The 15,861-nt window shown below is 40.4% G+C and overlaps 1 protein-coding gene across 5 annotated transcripts in view; it reads right to left on the bottom strand.

The window, feature by feature from the left end:
* The window catches only part of prorp (protein only RNase P catalytic subunit), a 65,673-nt gene that overhangs the window by 35,183 nt on the left and 14,629 nt on the right, over positions 1-15,861 (bottom strand). For 4 of the 5 annotated variants that reach the window (XM_059956800.1, XM_059956782.1, XM_059956763.1 and 1 more), the window contains one exon: positions 8,857-8,964. The exons of the other annotated variant lie outside the window; for it this stretch is intronic. In XM_059956800.1, the coding sequence (XP_059812783.1) occupies positions 8,857-8,964 (108 nt within the window). The remainder of the gene's footprint in view (positions 1-8,856; positions 8,965-15,861) is intronic. 5 annotated transcript variants of the gene reach the window in all.

A 15,861-nucleotide genomic window follows, 5' to 3' on the forward strand; every position in this document is an offset into this window, starting at 1 on the left:
GCTCACTCAAATCTTCCAGTTCCAGTAATATTCAAGCACCCACCATCATGTTTGCCTGCTTGGATATCCTAGCCTAAATATTTACTTTATTCTTCTCCAACACACTTTGTTGCAATGCACACCGTCCAGAAAATAAAATGCAGACAATAAACTGAATCTTAAGGCAAATTATCTAACAACCAAGAGTAGAGGAGTCAAGGAATGTGGCACAGACAGTTGTGTGTTTTCCTTTTGGCTGCTGAACTGAATGGAATGGTTTGTATGGTGTTATTAAAAGAAAGCATAATAAAGAGAAAAACAGTTTAAAAATGCAAATCAGTAACAGAAGAAAGGTTTTTGACCTGACACTCTTGTTCCCCCTCCCCAGATACTGCCCTATTTACATTTCCATTATTGTTTTTCCCCAAACACAATCCAGTGAGTTTATACTGTATATACATTGTGAGCACAATGCTGTGAGATAAGGTTGGAGAAATTGCTTCTTTTTTGAAGTTAAAACTATAGAATATGAGAAAGTCAGTAACAAATCTGCCAGGGAATATTGAAGAGTTTTCTTTATTCAAAGAAATCTAAGAAAATGAAATTCGCTCTTATACGGAACTCTAAAGCAAGTGGAATTGATGTTTATAATAATGGTAGAGATAAATAATATTAATGAAAGGCAAAGGTCAATAAATAGAGGAATGAAACAGAAGGATATCCTGATATGTTTGGTGAAGAAGAACGGGAGAAGACTTATGTGGACAGTGAAACAGATTGTTTAAAGTCTGAAATGTCTCTTTCTAATTTAGACACTCAACGCAAGTTAATCTGTGCAATTGTAGATCCATTAAGATGGACAATTGAAATGTGAGACAAGGCAATCAATGATGCTGGCAAAAATTGCAGGGAGATCAAGGAAGACCATAACTATATTTATAATAACAGAGAATTGTTGTTACTATATGTGATTCTTATTGAAGTTCAATACTATGAATAGATAAAAGCCTGACAGCCAAAATTTAAACACCAGACTAAAAGCACTGAAGATGTCAACAATGCATAGAGCTCTTAATAAGTTAATCAATTCTGAAGCACATGATAAATTTAAATTAATTGTGCAATAATGATTTTTTCCAACACAAGTTATTTTAAGCAGAGCGTACAAATTAGTTTTGTCAGAAGATACGGACTGCACGCCCAAATTTTTTCCCTCTCTGGATTTTCTAAGTCAAGATTCCCAAGCCCTGATAAAACAGTGAATCATCCCGTGCTTTCTGTCTATTACGCACTTTAAGTTCAAAAGGTGGGGTATTACCAAGGAAGTAACATGACTCATTCTAAATGTGCTAATAAAGGCTATTCCAAAGAGCATGTGACACATTTCAATGGTATAAAACAACACTGATTTGACAATAAACTAAACTAAATTAATAAAGAAATCGGTCACGGCTATGACAACTGAACATCCCCTTAGCTAATCATGTACAGTGGATTCTGGTTAATTGGGCCATCTGTTAATCAGGACAGCTGCTTATTTGGGACAACCCTTAAAGAGCAGAAACCAACTGAGAAAATGGCCAGGACACCCTTCACTTTTATGGGACACAATGCTGGTTAATTGGGGCCGGAAACTGTTACCAAACAGTTGCATGCACTTGAGTGGCTATTGGACACTAAACTATGCTTACAGCTAATAGCTTTTAAAATAGCATCAGTTCCACATGTTTGTGTTTAAAAAGCAGTGATTTTTGTCACTGATATTTGGTAAGAAATAAGCAGCAAGACAATTCAAAAATGCTTCACTCACTGTTGTTTCAAGCATTCAATACTTGGAGTTGCCAGAAATGGCTGGGTGTGAAAATGAAATGAAATACTACAACAAATTAGAAACTATGAAGTATTTGAAGGTATTGACAATCATCTTGAATGTTACAATGAAAATGAAGATTTGGAGGATGCAATTGCCAAAGCATTGTATGAAAGCAGTCCATTATCTGCACTAAAGAGTCTGCTCTGATTTTGTTCATTTACAGTAAATAAAAAGAAAGTGGTAGAGTACATAGGATGAACTCATGGGTTGGTAATTATTAGGAAATAATACACAGCTTTATAGTATTATAATAGTATTGGTAGTGTTCTAATTTGTTCTATATTTCACTTATATACATGATTTGTTACTGTTAAATTGTAGTTTGTCTTTTTTTAAAAATACCTTTTTGACTATTTCCATGAAACTTTGGCAAATTGGAGCAGCCACTTAATTGGACCAAAATATTCTGCTCCCAATGTGTCCAAATTAACTGCAATCCACCACACATGCAAAAAGTAACAGACATTTAAATTGGGAAAAAAAAATGGTATAATTGAGCAAACACGAGGGAATCTGCAGATGCTGGAAATTCAAACAACACACACAAAACAGGCCAGGCAGCATCTATAAGGACAAGCACTGTCGATGTTTCGGGCCGAGACCCTTCATCAGGACCTGCTTCTCCTTATAGATGCTGCCTGGCCTGCTGTGTTCCACCAGCATTTTGTACATGGTATAATTGAAATGATAGTACAACACAGGTACAAATAGGCCAGAAAACATCATGAATTGAATTAACTTCATTTCTTACATCCTTCAGATACACAAGTAAAAATCTTTATGTTACATCTCCGTCTAAATGTGCAATGTACAATTTATAGTAATTTGTAATAAATAGTATGTACAACAGGACAATCAATATAACATAGAAATACAATTGTATCAGTGTGAATTAATCAGTCTGATGGCCTGGTGGAAGAAGCTGTCCAGGAGCCTGTTGGTCCTGGCTTTAACACTGAGGTACCATTTTCTGGATGGTAGCAGTTGAAACAGTTTGTAGTTGGGGTGACTCAGGTCCCCAATGATCCTTCAGGCCTTTTTTTTTAATAAACACACCTGGCTCTGTATATGAATAGCGGGAAGTTCACATCTACAGATACGCTGGGCTGTCCGCACCACTCTCCGCAAAGCCCTGCGATTGAGGGAAGTACGGTTCCCATACCAGGTAGTAATGCAGCCAGTCAGAATGCTCAATTGTGGCCCTGTAGAAAGTCCTTAGGATTTGGGAAAAACTCTGTGTGATTCTCGGTGGCATGAATGCCGAGGAACTTAAAGCTGTTTCACCCTCTCAACCCCGATCCATTGATGTCTATAGGGGTTAGCCTGTCTCCATACCTCCTGTAATCTACAACCAGCTCCTTTGTTTCTGAGGGAGAGGTTGTTTTCTTGAAACCACTGTGTAAGAGAGACAACTTCTTCTCTGTAGACTGCCTCGTTATTGTTTGAGATAAGGCCAATCACTGTAGTATCATCAGCAAATTTAATTAGCAGATTGGATCTGTGGGTGGCAACACAGTCATGGGTATACAGAGTAAAGGAGGGGGCTTAGTACACAGCCCAAAGGGGCACCTGTGTTGAGGGACAGAGGGGCAGAAGTGAGGGAGCCCACTCTTACCACCTGCCAACGATCTCGTCAAGTCACTTTTTATTGTCATTTCAACCATAACTGCTGGTACAGTACACAGTAAAATCAAGACAACGTTTTTCAAGACCATGGTGCTACATGAATACAAAAACTACACTAGACCACAGACCTACCCAGGACTGCATAAAGTACACAGAACAGTGCAGGCATTACAATAAATAATAAACAAGACAATAGGCACAGCAGAGGTCAGTAGGTTGGTAGTCCGATGGCTTAGGGGAAAATCTGTTACATAAACAAACAGCTGAATGGCAGCGTCTGGGCTTCCATCCCTTTCTGTACTCCCGCTGAGTATTTCGTTGCCACAGATGTAGTCCAATTTAATTTAATCTGATAGGAAGTCCAGGATCCAGCTGCACAAGGCAGGGTCAAGGCTGAGGCCTCTGAGCTTCTTGTCAAGCCTGGAGGGAATTATGGTGTTGAATGCTGAACTGTAGTCCAAGAACAGCATTCTCACATAAGCATCCTTCTCCAGATGTGCATGGATGATGTGTAGAGCTGTGGCTATTGCGTTGTCTGTCAATTGGTTGTGTCAGTAGGTCAATTTTAAGGGGTCCAGTGTGGGTGGTAGCAAGCTGCAGATGTAATCCTTGACCAGCCTCTCAAAGCATTTGCTTATTATTGAGGCGAGTGTGACAGCACGCCAGTTGTTCAGACATGCTGCCTTGGTCTTTTTAGGTACAGGGACAATTGTGGATGTTTTGAAGCAGGAGGGTACTCTACACTGGGAGAGGGAGAGATTAAAAATGTCTGTAAACACACCTGCTAGTTGTGCCACGCACACTCTGAGTACCCGCCGTGGGATGCTGTCCAGTTCCACAACCTTGCGACTGTCCACTCACTGGAAACACCTGCATACTTCAGCCTCAGAGGTGATTGAGGTGCAGGTCACTTCGTCTGCTCTCCTCGGGGGCTCAGTGTTGGCGATATTGAATCGATTTAGCTCATCTGGGAGAAAGGCAGCAATGTTGGCAGCAACACTGTGCTTAGCCTTGAAGTCTGCCCTGGTGTGCAGACCTTGCCGTAAGCTGTGTGTGTTGTTGGAGAATTGTGTCTGGATCTTGTCCCGGTATTATTGTTTCACTGCCTTGATGACTTTGCGCAACGTAGCTGCATTTCTTGAGTTCCTGGTGGTTACCGGCGGCGTAAGCTCTGTCTCGCGTGGTGAGTGCTGCTCGCATGGAACTGTTGATCCAGGGTTTCTGGTTTGATTTCTGGAGGATGTCATCTTTGACAAACTTCCAGATGAAGCTCGCGACCCCATCCGTGAACTTGGAGACATCCTCATCATGAAAGACGTTCCAGTTGATGTCATCAAAACAGTCCTGTAGCATGGAGACCAATTGTCAGACCAACAATGCAAGGTTTTAACTATGGCCGCCTCTTGTTTCAGGTTCTGCCTGCATGTCGGCAGAAGCAAGATGGAAGAGTGATCTGACTTTTTTATGGAAGAGAGAGTAACAGTGGTCGAGTATGCTACCTCCCCGTGTGCTCACCTGGGGAAAGACTTCAAAAAGACTTTGGACAGTGATGCTCTATTGAAGTCACCGGCAACGATGAAGGCAGCCTCTGGAGGTAGTCTCTAGGGTGCTGATGGTCTCGTACAGTTCATTGGGAGCTGGGTCAGTATCCACCTGTGGCAGAATGTACACAGCTGTGATAATAACAGCTGTGATCTCCCTTGACCGCCAGAAAGGTCCACACAGCAGCACCAGACACTCCAGATCCGGGGAACAAAAGGATTTGAGGGCATGCATATTCTGAGGGTCGCACCAAGCATTGTTGACCATGAAGTACACCCCACCTCCTTTACTTTTCCCAGAGAGGGTTTTAGACCGGTCCGCCTGGAAAGATGTGATGGTGTGATCTGCTATCTCCTCCATCAGCCAGGTCTCCACAAAGCACAAAACATTACATTCCTTTGTTTCCCACTGGTAGGACAGTTTGCACAGCTTATTGTCCAGGGACTGAATGTTAGCCAGGAGTATGCTAGGGAGCGGTGGTCGATTAGCACCATCTCAACCTCACCAGGAGGCTGAGATATGTGACTTCTAATGATCCATGTCTTGAAAGATGCTGGAAAAAGTGTTGAGAGCATTCCCTTGATATAATTACTGCCTGATTTCTTTAGTCAAGTATGAAAGTGCCCATAACTTAAATATATTTTAAAGTACAGCAATTTAATTTACGCATTGTTTAAGATATGGATACTACAAGCAAGGCCAACATTTATCATCAATCCCCAACTTCCCTCAAGAAGGTAATGGTGAGCTGCCATACTTAAGCACTGTGGTTCCTTTCTAAAGGTATTCAAACAATGTTGTTGGTATCGAGTTCCAGGATTTGGATCTAACAATGATTAAGGAACGGGGATGTGTTTTCAAGTTGCATGAACATATCCACTATTCTTTCCTTCGTTGCTCTCTCTTCCACTGCACAACCGTCTCCTGCCATTCACAACTCTGCACGTGGCTGGAAAGCACAGGTTTAATTCATCCCATTGGTCAAACTGTCTATGCTGCTTAACAGACCTGTAACCTCTTGATGGAATTTCACTAGTCAACACCTCATTGTTAACTTCTCTGTAGTTCTTAACTGTCTAGCTTGCCCAATTAATATGGAATAGCATCCAAATTAAGAGTTGATTCAATAGACGATCGTTGGAAAGAGTACAACTCCATATAAAACCACACTGAATACAGCAACTGAAATTATCTGTTGAAGTATTTTTTCTTTATACAGTATAAATTAGACATATAGTATTTCCAGTCCATGCCGGTGGTGCAGTGGTACCAGTACGCAGATTTTGGAACAAGGTTCAAATCCGGCTGACTGCTTGCATGCTTTCCATCAGTGCTGGGTTGAGCATCGAGCCAGCAACTCAGCTGGCTCGATGAGTCAAACCAGACACAACGCAAGGTTGCCAGTTGATGTGCCAAGCAAGGTGTGGGGAGGAACTCTGTCCTTTACTTTATAGTATTTCCTATTCACCTTAGAGAACTGAACGTTGATGTCTGTTTTAACTGTAGTGGATGTCTATATTTATGTGCGCCTTTCTCAATTTGGTTAAAGAACTTAATGGAACAAACAACTACAGAGTGCAACTTTAACATAATACACCTTGTGAGATCATAATTTCAGATATAGTCATGTCCCCAAGATGAAAATTGGGTAATTAGTTTCACAAGTAACAAGTATCTCTGTTTTCAAGTAACTATACAAGATGAGTAGCCCAGGGCACTGCTCCTGGGAACTGGAAAATGCACAGAGCAATAACAGGGCAAAAGATAAATGGACTGCACAAGTTGTCAGTTCCTGTTTTAAAGTCACGCGGTCCTGTTTTGTTACCTTATTTATAGCTCCAGTGTAATGTCTCTTGTTCACATACATACATTATAGTAGATACTGATGTATATATGACCCATTACAATCATGTATTCCTGCTGTTAAGAATTTTGTATTTGCAGTTCTATTACAAAACATACATATTGGAGTTTATCAGGGAGAAGTGCACACAACATTTGATCAATACAAGATTTGCAATATAGTATATACAGATTATATTGTTAAATACCATTGATAAAATCAATGAAGTAGGCAAGTTTGCAGACAATACAGAAATAGGTGGAGGGGCAGGTAATGCTGAGGAAGCAGGGAGTCTGCAGAATGACTAAACAGATTAGGAAATTAGGCAAAGAATTGGCATATCAGAATTTAATATCACTGGCATATGTTGTGAAATGTGTTTGAAGTGGAATAAGTGTGGGGAAGTGAACAGTCATGCACTTTGGTAGAAGGAATACTGTGAAGGTGTAGACTACTTTCTAAATTCTGAAATCACAGGTGCAATTGGACTTGGGAGTCCTCAAGTAGGATTCCCTGAAGGTTAAACTTGCAGGTGGAGTCGGTGGTAAAGAAGCCAAATGCAATGTAAGCATTCATTTTGAGAGGACTAGAATATAAAAGCAAGGATGTAATGCTGAAGCTTTATAAGGTAACTGTCAGACTACATTTAAAGCATTGTGAGCATTTCTGGGACCCTTAGCTAAGAAAGGATGTGCTGGCATTGGAGAGTGTCCAGAGGAGGTTCATTTGAATCATCCTGGGAATGAAAGGGTTAATATATCAGGAGTGTCTGATGGCTCTGGACCTGTATTCACTGGAGTTTAGAAGGATTTGGGGGGGGGGGGGGGGGAGAGGAGATCACATTGCAATCTATCAAATATTGAAAGGTCTAGATAGAGGATGTTTCTTAATGTGGGGGGAGTCTAGGATCAGAAGCCACAGCCTCAGAATACAAGAGTGTGAATCTATGGAGACAGCTGTGGAAGCCAAGTCATTGGGTACATTTAAAATGGAGGTTGATAGGTTTTCGTGATGACATCAAAGATTAAAGGGAGAAGGCAGGAGAATGGGGTTGAGTCGACAATAAATCAGTCATGATGCAACGGTGGGGCAGACTTGAGGGGCCAAAAGGCCTAATTCTGCTCCCATGTCTTATGGTCTAAAGTAATGAAAAGGAGTAAAGCAAGGATGAAAAATCTGTTGGAGAAATAAAATATCTGCAGAGATTAAGAGTGTACAAGCATTTTATTATTTACTATATGTTGATTAGTGTCAGAACCTGAAAGTGAAATTTACTATTTATATTGACGCTGCTATTTCTAACTGAATGAACATGTAGACAGCATTGAATTTTACCTGTACCAGGTCAGAAGCTAAATGCAAAGCATTGAGCTCACCAGCTTCTGACTTCTAGCTCAGCTCTGGCTTCTGCATTTCAACACACAAGTGTGCCATCAGAAGCAAGGTGACCCACAAGGATTCTCCACGGAACTCCTACCCAGAGTCATGTGCATTTCTGTCCTTATCTCATAAGGGCAGTGCACTATGCCACTGCATGAAGCAGCTAAAAATATACATAAGTGTTGGCTGTGCTTAACTTGATGCTAATTGGTGCACCATGGTAGTGTAGCATAGTGGTTAGCAAAACGCTATTATCGCTTGGGGCGTTCTGGAGTTTGGAGTTCAATTCCGCACCGTTCTGTAAGTAGCTTCTGCACATCCGCCCCATGATTTTCTCCAGGTGCTCTGATTTCCTCCCACAGTCCGAAAATGTACCAGGTAGGTTAACTGGTTATTGTAAATTGTCCCATGATTAGGCTAGTGTTGATTGGGTTTGTGGGGATTGCTGCAGTTGGCAAGGCTCAAAGGGCCAGAAGAGCCTGCTCTGCACTACATTGCTAAATAAACTGAATATAAGAAATAAAGTTTTAACATAGTATACAAACATTTACATCAGCTTGCAGATAAAAATCAAATAAAGGGTGTTGTTAAATATTCTGTGTTGAATACTCACAATTCTGGACTGGATACCCTTAGCTGAGATGTTGGCAACATTTAATCCATCAATTACAACATCAAAAGGCAAACGATTCTTCATAAAGGACTGGAAATCTTGCAATTCCTAAACAAAAATTGAAAACATACATTGCGCTGGCAGAATATAAAATGTTGTTGTTGAGTAGCTCGCTGAGCTGGCTTATTAGCTTTCAGACGTTTTGGTACCTAAGTAGGCAACATCATCAGTGCAACTTCAAATGACATGTACAACATCCTCAACCTGAGCTACAAATCTTTTCCAACAAAGAATATAAAATCATTGTATACACAGGCAGACTATGGAAATATGTGGAATACTCTCCTATATCACCTCTTGCCTGAGAAGTGACTTGGATCCACTCCAGTTTGCTTACCATCACAACAGGTCAACAGTACATTCTATTTCATTGGTTCATCTGTACAGTGAAGATGCCTACCTCAGGATGCTCTTCATTGACTACAGCTCAGCATTCAATATTATCCCTTCAAAACTATCAATCAGCGTCAAGACTTTGGCCTTAATTTCTCTTTGTGCAAATAGATCCTGGATTTCTTCACTTGCAGACCCCAACCAGTTTGGATTGGTAAAACATCTCCTCCACAATCTCCATCAGCACAGGTACACCACAAGGCTGTGTGCTTAGCCCCCTGCTCTAGTCACTTTATACTTGTGACTGTGTGGCTAAGCACAGCTCCAGGGTCATGCTCAAGTCTGCCGAAGACATCACTGTCACTGGCTAAGTCAAAGGTGGTGACAAATCAGCATGTAGGAAACAGACAAAATCTGACTCAGTGGTGCTAAAACCACCTCTCACTCAAGGTCAGCAAGAGCTGATTATTGACTTCAGGAGGAGAAAACCATAGGTCCATGAGCCATTTCTCATCAGGGGTTAGAGTTAGGTGGAATCAGCAACTTTAAATTCCTCAGTACTATCACTTCAGAGAATCTGTTCTGGATCCAGCATGCAAGTTCCATTATGAAGAAAGCACAGCAATGCCTCTACTTCCTTAGAAGTTTGCAAAGGTTTGTCATGTCATCTAAACATTTGACAAAACTTCTATAGATGTGTGGAGGAGAGTATATTGACTGGTTGTGTCTTGGCCAGGTATCAAAACAGCAATTGTCTTGAATGTAAAAGCCTTTGAAACATTGTGGATATGGCCCAGTCCATCACTGATAAAGCCTTGCCCAACATTGATCACATCTACACACAGCAGGAAAGCACCACCCATCAAGGACCAGACGATGCTCTCTTCTCGCTGCTGCCATTAGGGATTAAGTTTTGTGGCTGCCTGTAAGCAGGCAAGTGTCAAGGTGTATAACTTATACATTCTTTGATAATAAATGTACTTTCAATCTTTGAAGGAGGTATGGGAGCCTCAGAACCTGCACTACCGGTTTCAAGAACAGTTATTACTCCTCAGCCATCAGGCTCTTGAACCAGGGGGGATAACTTCACTCGTCCCATCACTAAACCATTCCCTCAGTCTATGGCCCACTTTCAAGGACTGTTCATCTCATATCTCAATAATTATTTCTTATTTATTAATTATTATATTAATAGTATATTAATTATTATAATATTTGCACAGTTCATTGTCTTTTGCACATTGGCTGTTTGTCTGTCCTGTTGGGGACAGGCTTTCATTCCTTCTATTGTGTTTCCTGAACACCTGTAAGAAGATGAATCTCAGCGTTGAACATGGTGACCGAGGTACTTTGATAATAAATTTACTTTGAACTTTAGAATAACCCGTTAATGCACTTACAAATATCCATATACAAATCAGTATTAGTCCAATGAATATGTATCATTTTGTGCAGAGCTTATAAATAAAATTAGTCTGAGGAAGTTTTCAAAAATCCAGTGACACCAAGTCATTCAATTCTGACAGTTCATGATTTAATTGGGATAGGAAGCAGTTTTAGGAGTGGAGGGATTAAATCAGCCAGACTTCTACTTTTAGTAACCTTTCAATAGTGATTCAATTTTTCCTTTCAGTATTTTCTGAATGTGCCAGTTCCTCCAAGGCTACAGTTTAATGACTCCTTCATCTCCCAATAGACGTCATCATGGCTCATCCACTTTATTTTGTCTACATGCTCTGCAGGTTCTCTGTAATTGTAATATCATATTGTGTGTTTTGCTCCCCCCACTTTGTACTGTCTCAGTGAACTTACACACAGAATGATCTGTCTAGATGGCATGCAAGCAGGGGCTTTTCACTGCATCTCTTCACATGTAACAATGATAAACTGATTAGCAATCCAAATACTCTTGCCTACCTTATTCATATACTCATCTCAAAGAGGACTCCGCAACCAATTTAATCTTAGTACACATTATTGCTGAGACCCTTCCTTAACTGTGGCTTGTATAGAAATCTGCTGTAATAAGCATTTTGGAAAGAAATCATATTTGAACCTTTAAATTAATTTCATCTCTTTTTTAAATTCAGAAACTTTGAAATTGATTGCCAGCTGAAATGAACTACATTCATCACGCAAAATCTGCTGGGGTCAGCAGAAAAGCAATATAAATGCAACCATTACATCAAGCAAAACTAATGAAGTCACCTTTGTAGTTAAAAGTTTAGAAAAATAGAAATTCATAATAACTGTGGGTGTGAAGAAGTGATTGAAGCACTGTTAAACTAACATTTATACCAGGATTAATCCCACTGGAAATCTAGTTTCCTTTGCTTACATCAGCCTACGTCTCCAGTGACAATGTGCAGCTCCAAGCAAACATCTGAACATTTCCCAGTTCTCAAACTCAGAACACAACCCACTGAATTTATGCTGGAACATAAGAACAAGAACAGCAGCCCTCTTTCAAATGAGTGGAAGAGAGCAAATGTTGGAGGAAAAGGGTTAGCAATTGCTTCTTAAACTATTTATTTAAATCAGTTTCATGCTGGTTTAAAATAGATTTCATCCATGTGGATGTCTTTAAAGTGGCTCATGTATATAAAAAAATCATTTTATTCCCTCCCCCTCCCTGCAGAGACTTTTCGCATGTTACTGAATGTCAAAGAACCTCACAAGCATTCAATAGCTCCGATTACATTGAAAGGCTTGGAGCAAAGCTCACCAATTGTCAAACTGAGTCAGCAACTGCCTGGGCTGAGTGATCCCCTTTGTTGCAATGGGCCATCTCGAAGCGTTGGAAGCCAGCCTCTCAGCAGAAGACTTAGTTAGAGGAAGAGTGTTGTATTGATGAATGAAGCCAGCAAATTCAGAGCAATGGAAGACATATCTATTAAATGTTATTTACTTGCTTTTTGGAAAGCCAGTATCAGTAATTTTGAGCATAAAATCTACTGGACTGTTATAAAATCTACGTATTTGGTACCTCAATGTTCTTCAGAAATGTTAAGCTTTTGTGCTTACCCAGTGAGGCCCAAATATAACCCCATATTCATCAACATAGTTGTCTCTTAACTGCCCCCTGAAAAAGCCTAGCAATCGATTGGCAGTTTAGGACAAGCAATAAATAAACATTAACTGTAAATATAAACTGCACAGCACATCATAGACAAGTGCACTTCTAAGTTTTACACAAATATTCATCTGCAGTTGAGCATACAAGCTCAACCTTTTCCAGATAGTTTTTGTTTGGTATCTTGTGTAGCAAGCACAGTAGACATGTTATATGTCTAATGATGACTCTCCAGTGAGGTTTGGAATTGAGCAAAGGAAAAAAAAACAGACACCAATTTTCTGATTTTGATTTTGACATGCATTGAATATGTGAATGGATGCTAGATAGTGCTGTTTTATCTTATTATTAAATAATGGTGACCACTGTTATTCCCGCTACAGAATCTGGGGCAATGTGTTCCTTTCTATTTCCACTCAGTACCAGATCTTCTGTTGTCCAAATAAATTGTTGTCCTGTGATACAATTGCTCTTAATCCTTCCAGTTCATTACCTATATATAGCAATGCATTGCAAACACTATTTCCCCCCATTCTGCAATAATTCTGTTCTCTTTTGTCAAATTGATCTGCGGCTGCCTAGATTGAGTGAGCCTTGATATTGACGATGACCTTTCAGAGGGCAGTACCTGTAGCAAAGTCAGTAGCACCACACCCAGCTCTGAGGAAAAGGGAAAGATAAAGACAGGCAGAACAATAGTGACAGGGGCCTCAAGAGTAAGGTGCGTAGATAGGCGTTTCTGTGACTGCAAATGAGACTCAAAGATTATGTATTGCCTCTCTGGTGCCAGGGTGAAGGGTGTCTCGCAGTGACCACAGGACATTTTGAGAGGGGAAGGTGAGCAGCCATGTCCATGATCGGTACTACTGACATAGGCAGTAGCAGGGATGAGATACTGCAAAGTGATTTTAGAGAGCTAATTAGAAAGTTAAACAGCAGGACTTCCAGAGCTATATTCTCAGGATTATTGCTTATGAAATGAGAAATTGATACATGGTGCAGTTCAACACGTGGCTAAGGAGCTGAAGCAGGAAGGGCTTCGATACATGGATCAACGGGCTCTCTTCCTTAGCAGGTGTGACCAGTACAAGGCAAATTGCACCTGAACAGACATGGAAGCAACACCCTCGCTGCCAAGTTTGGTAGTGCTCCTCAGGAGGGTTTAAATGAGTGTGGTAGGGAGATGGGAACCATAGTGGCATGGAAACAGGTGGTAGGATTGAAAGCAAGAAAAAAAATGGTACGACAAATAAAACTGTGAGGAAGGACAGCAAGGGCCAGGCTAATAAATGTGTAGGACTGATGGGCTGAAATGTGTTTCTTTCAAAACTAGTATTATAGGAAAGGATGATGAAAGAGGAGCCTGGATCAGTCTACGTAATTACAATGAGGTTGAAATAGACACATCTGGTTGCCTGATAACAGGACTGGCTGCTCAATGTTCCCGAGTCTTGCTGTTTTTAGGGGTGTGGGGGGTTGCACTATTTATAGGGAAGAATAACACAGCAGTACTCCAGTGACATAGTGGAGGGCTTATCCACAGAGGCAATTTGGATGGAGCTCAAACAGAACAGATACAATTACACTGATAGGATATTATAGGTCTCCCAATAGGTGGAGGAAGATATAGATAGATAGATAGATACTTTATTCATCCCCAAGGGGAAATTCAACATTTTTCCAGTGTCCCATACACTTATTGTAGCAAAACTAACTACATACAGTATTTAACTCAGTATAAATATGATATGCATCTAAAATCACCCTCCCAAAAAGCATTAATAAATAGCTTTTAAAAAGTTCTTAAATAGTTTACTAAACTGCATTGAGTGGTAACTTAAGCTGAAAGATGCAGATGCAACAGGGTTGTGATAGTAGGGATATTAACTTCCCCAGTTTTAATTGGACTTCACTTAACACAACAAACTTACAAGGGGGTGGATTTCTTTAATGGATCCAATAAAGGTTTTTGCAACAGTATGTGGAGAGTTCAACTAGAGGAGAGGACATACAAGACCTAGTTTTGAGGTGTTTTTTATTAAAAAAAAAGAGACCAGCTGATCAGTATTCCGGATGTTCCAGTAAGAAGGTAGCACAAGTATGGCAAGGGAACTTCAAATGACCTGGAAGGACAAAATTTAATCAGGAAGAAAAATGGAAGCATACCCAAGGTTCAGGAAACTAAGATCAGACTTGGCCCAGGTGGAATGTAAAGATAGTAGGGAAATTCTCAAGCAGTCAATTGAGAAGGCCGAGAGGCCATGAAGTATTTTGGTGAGCAAGATCAAGGAGAATCCCAAAGCACTTTATACTTACATTAACAGAGAAGGAGAGGAAGGTCCACTCTGAAGGATGAAGGAAGGAATTTGTATTTGGAGTCAGAGTTTGTAACCAAGGTACTAAATGAGCAATATGTTGATATTTGTCAAGAAGGAATTGGAGGATAGTGAAAAAGAGAGGGGCATGCTAATGAGCTGGGATAGTTTGAAATTAAGGAGGGGGCAGAGGCGAATCTTCAGTAGTAGAACTATTTCAATTGGAACTGATACTGAGGAATAGGGTTTGATCTTCAAAGATTAGCTTTATTTATCACATGTACAGCAAAACATAGTGAAATGTGTTGTTTGTATCAAAGTAAGGATTGTACTGGGCAGCCTGCAAATGTCGCCACATTCTGGTGCCAGCACTGCATGCTCACAATCACTCACCCCAAGCGTCTGTCTTTGGACTGAGGAAGAAAGCAGGTGCACGGATGGAAGCCCATGAGGTCATGAGGAAAATGTACTAACGCCTTACAATTTTCAGAATTGTCCTGATGTACACAGATGACCTACTAACAAGTGAGCTTTTAAGCTAATAGCGGGAATTGAACCCTTGTTGGTGATTGCTGGCACTATAATAGTGTTATGCCAACCACTATGCTACTGTGCCACCCTGAGATCATACTCTGGTTTTAACCACATCAGATTCATACCCCTCCTTAAAATTCACTGTGCCTTAGCCTGGAATGCTGACGGTACTTTTCATGTAGTAGATGCTGCCTGACTTTTGAGTTTCTGCAGCATTTTGTGTGTTTTAAGATTTCTAGCATCTTTTGTCTCCTTCCTACTTCTGACAAAGGACTTCAGCCTGAAATGGTAGTTGTTTTCCTTCCTACAGCTGCAAGAATAGAAGGGCCAGTGTTAGAGTAATATAATTTGAGATTCATGCCAATGCAAAGCCAGAAAACTACAGCTATTGGAAACCCAAAACAGAAAAGCCAAATATGCTGGAAGCACTTGGCATGTAAGACAAAATCTGTGGAGAGAGAAACAGAGTTAGCATTTCAAGTGTACGGTCATTCATCAGAACTTGTCTTTGATCTGAAATGTTAATAGTTTCTGTTCTTACAGATGCTACCTGACCAGTTGCTTGCAGTATTTTCAGTTACTCAATACCTCTGCAAAAGGAATTAAATAGATTAGAACAATTATCAGAATTGTCCTGATGTACACAGATGACCTGCTAACAAGTGAGCTTTTAAGGAATCATTTAACTTT

This window comes from Hypanus sabinus, chromosome 2, assembly GCF_030144855.1.
Source record: "Hypanus sabinus isolate sHypSab1 chromosome 2, sHypSab1.hap1, whole genome shotgun sequence".
Classification (NCBI taxonomy): Eukaryota; Metazoa; Chordata; class Chondrichthyes; order Myliobatiformes; family Dasyatidae; genus Hypanus; species Hypanus sabinus.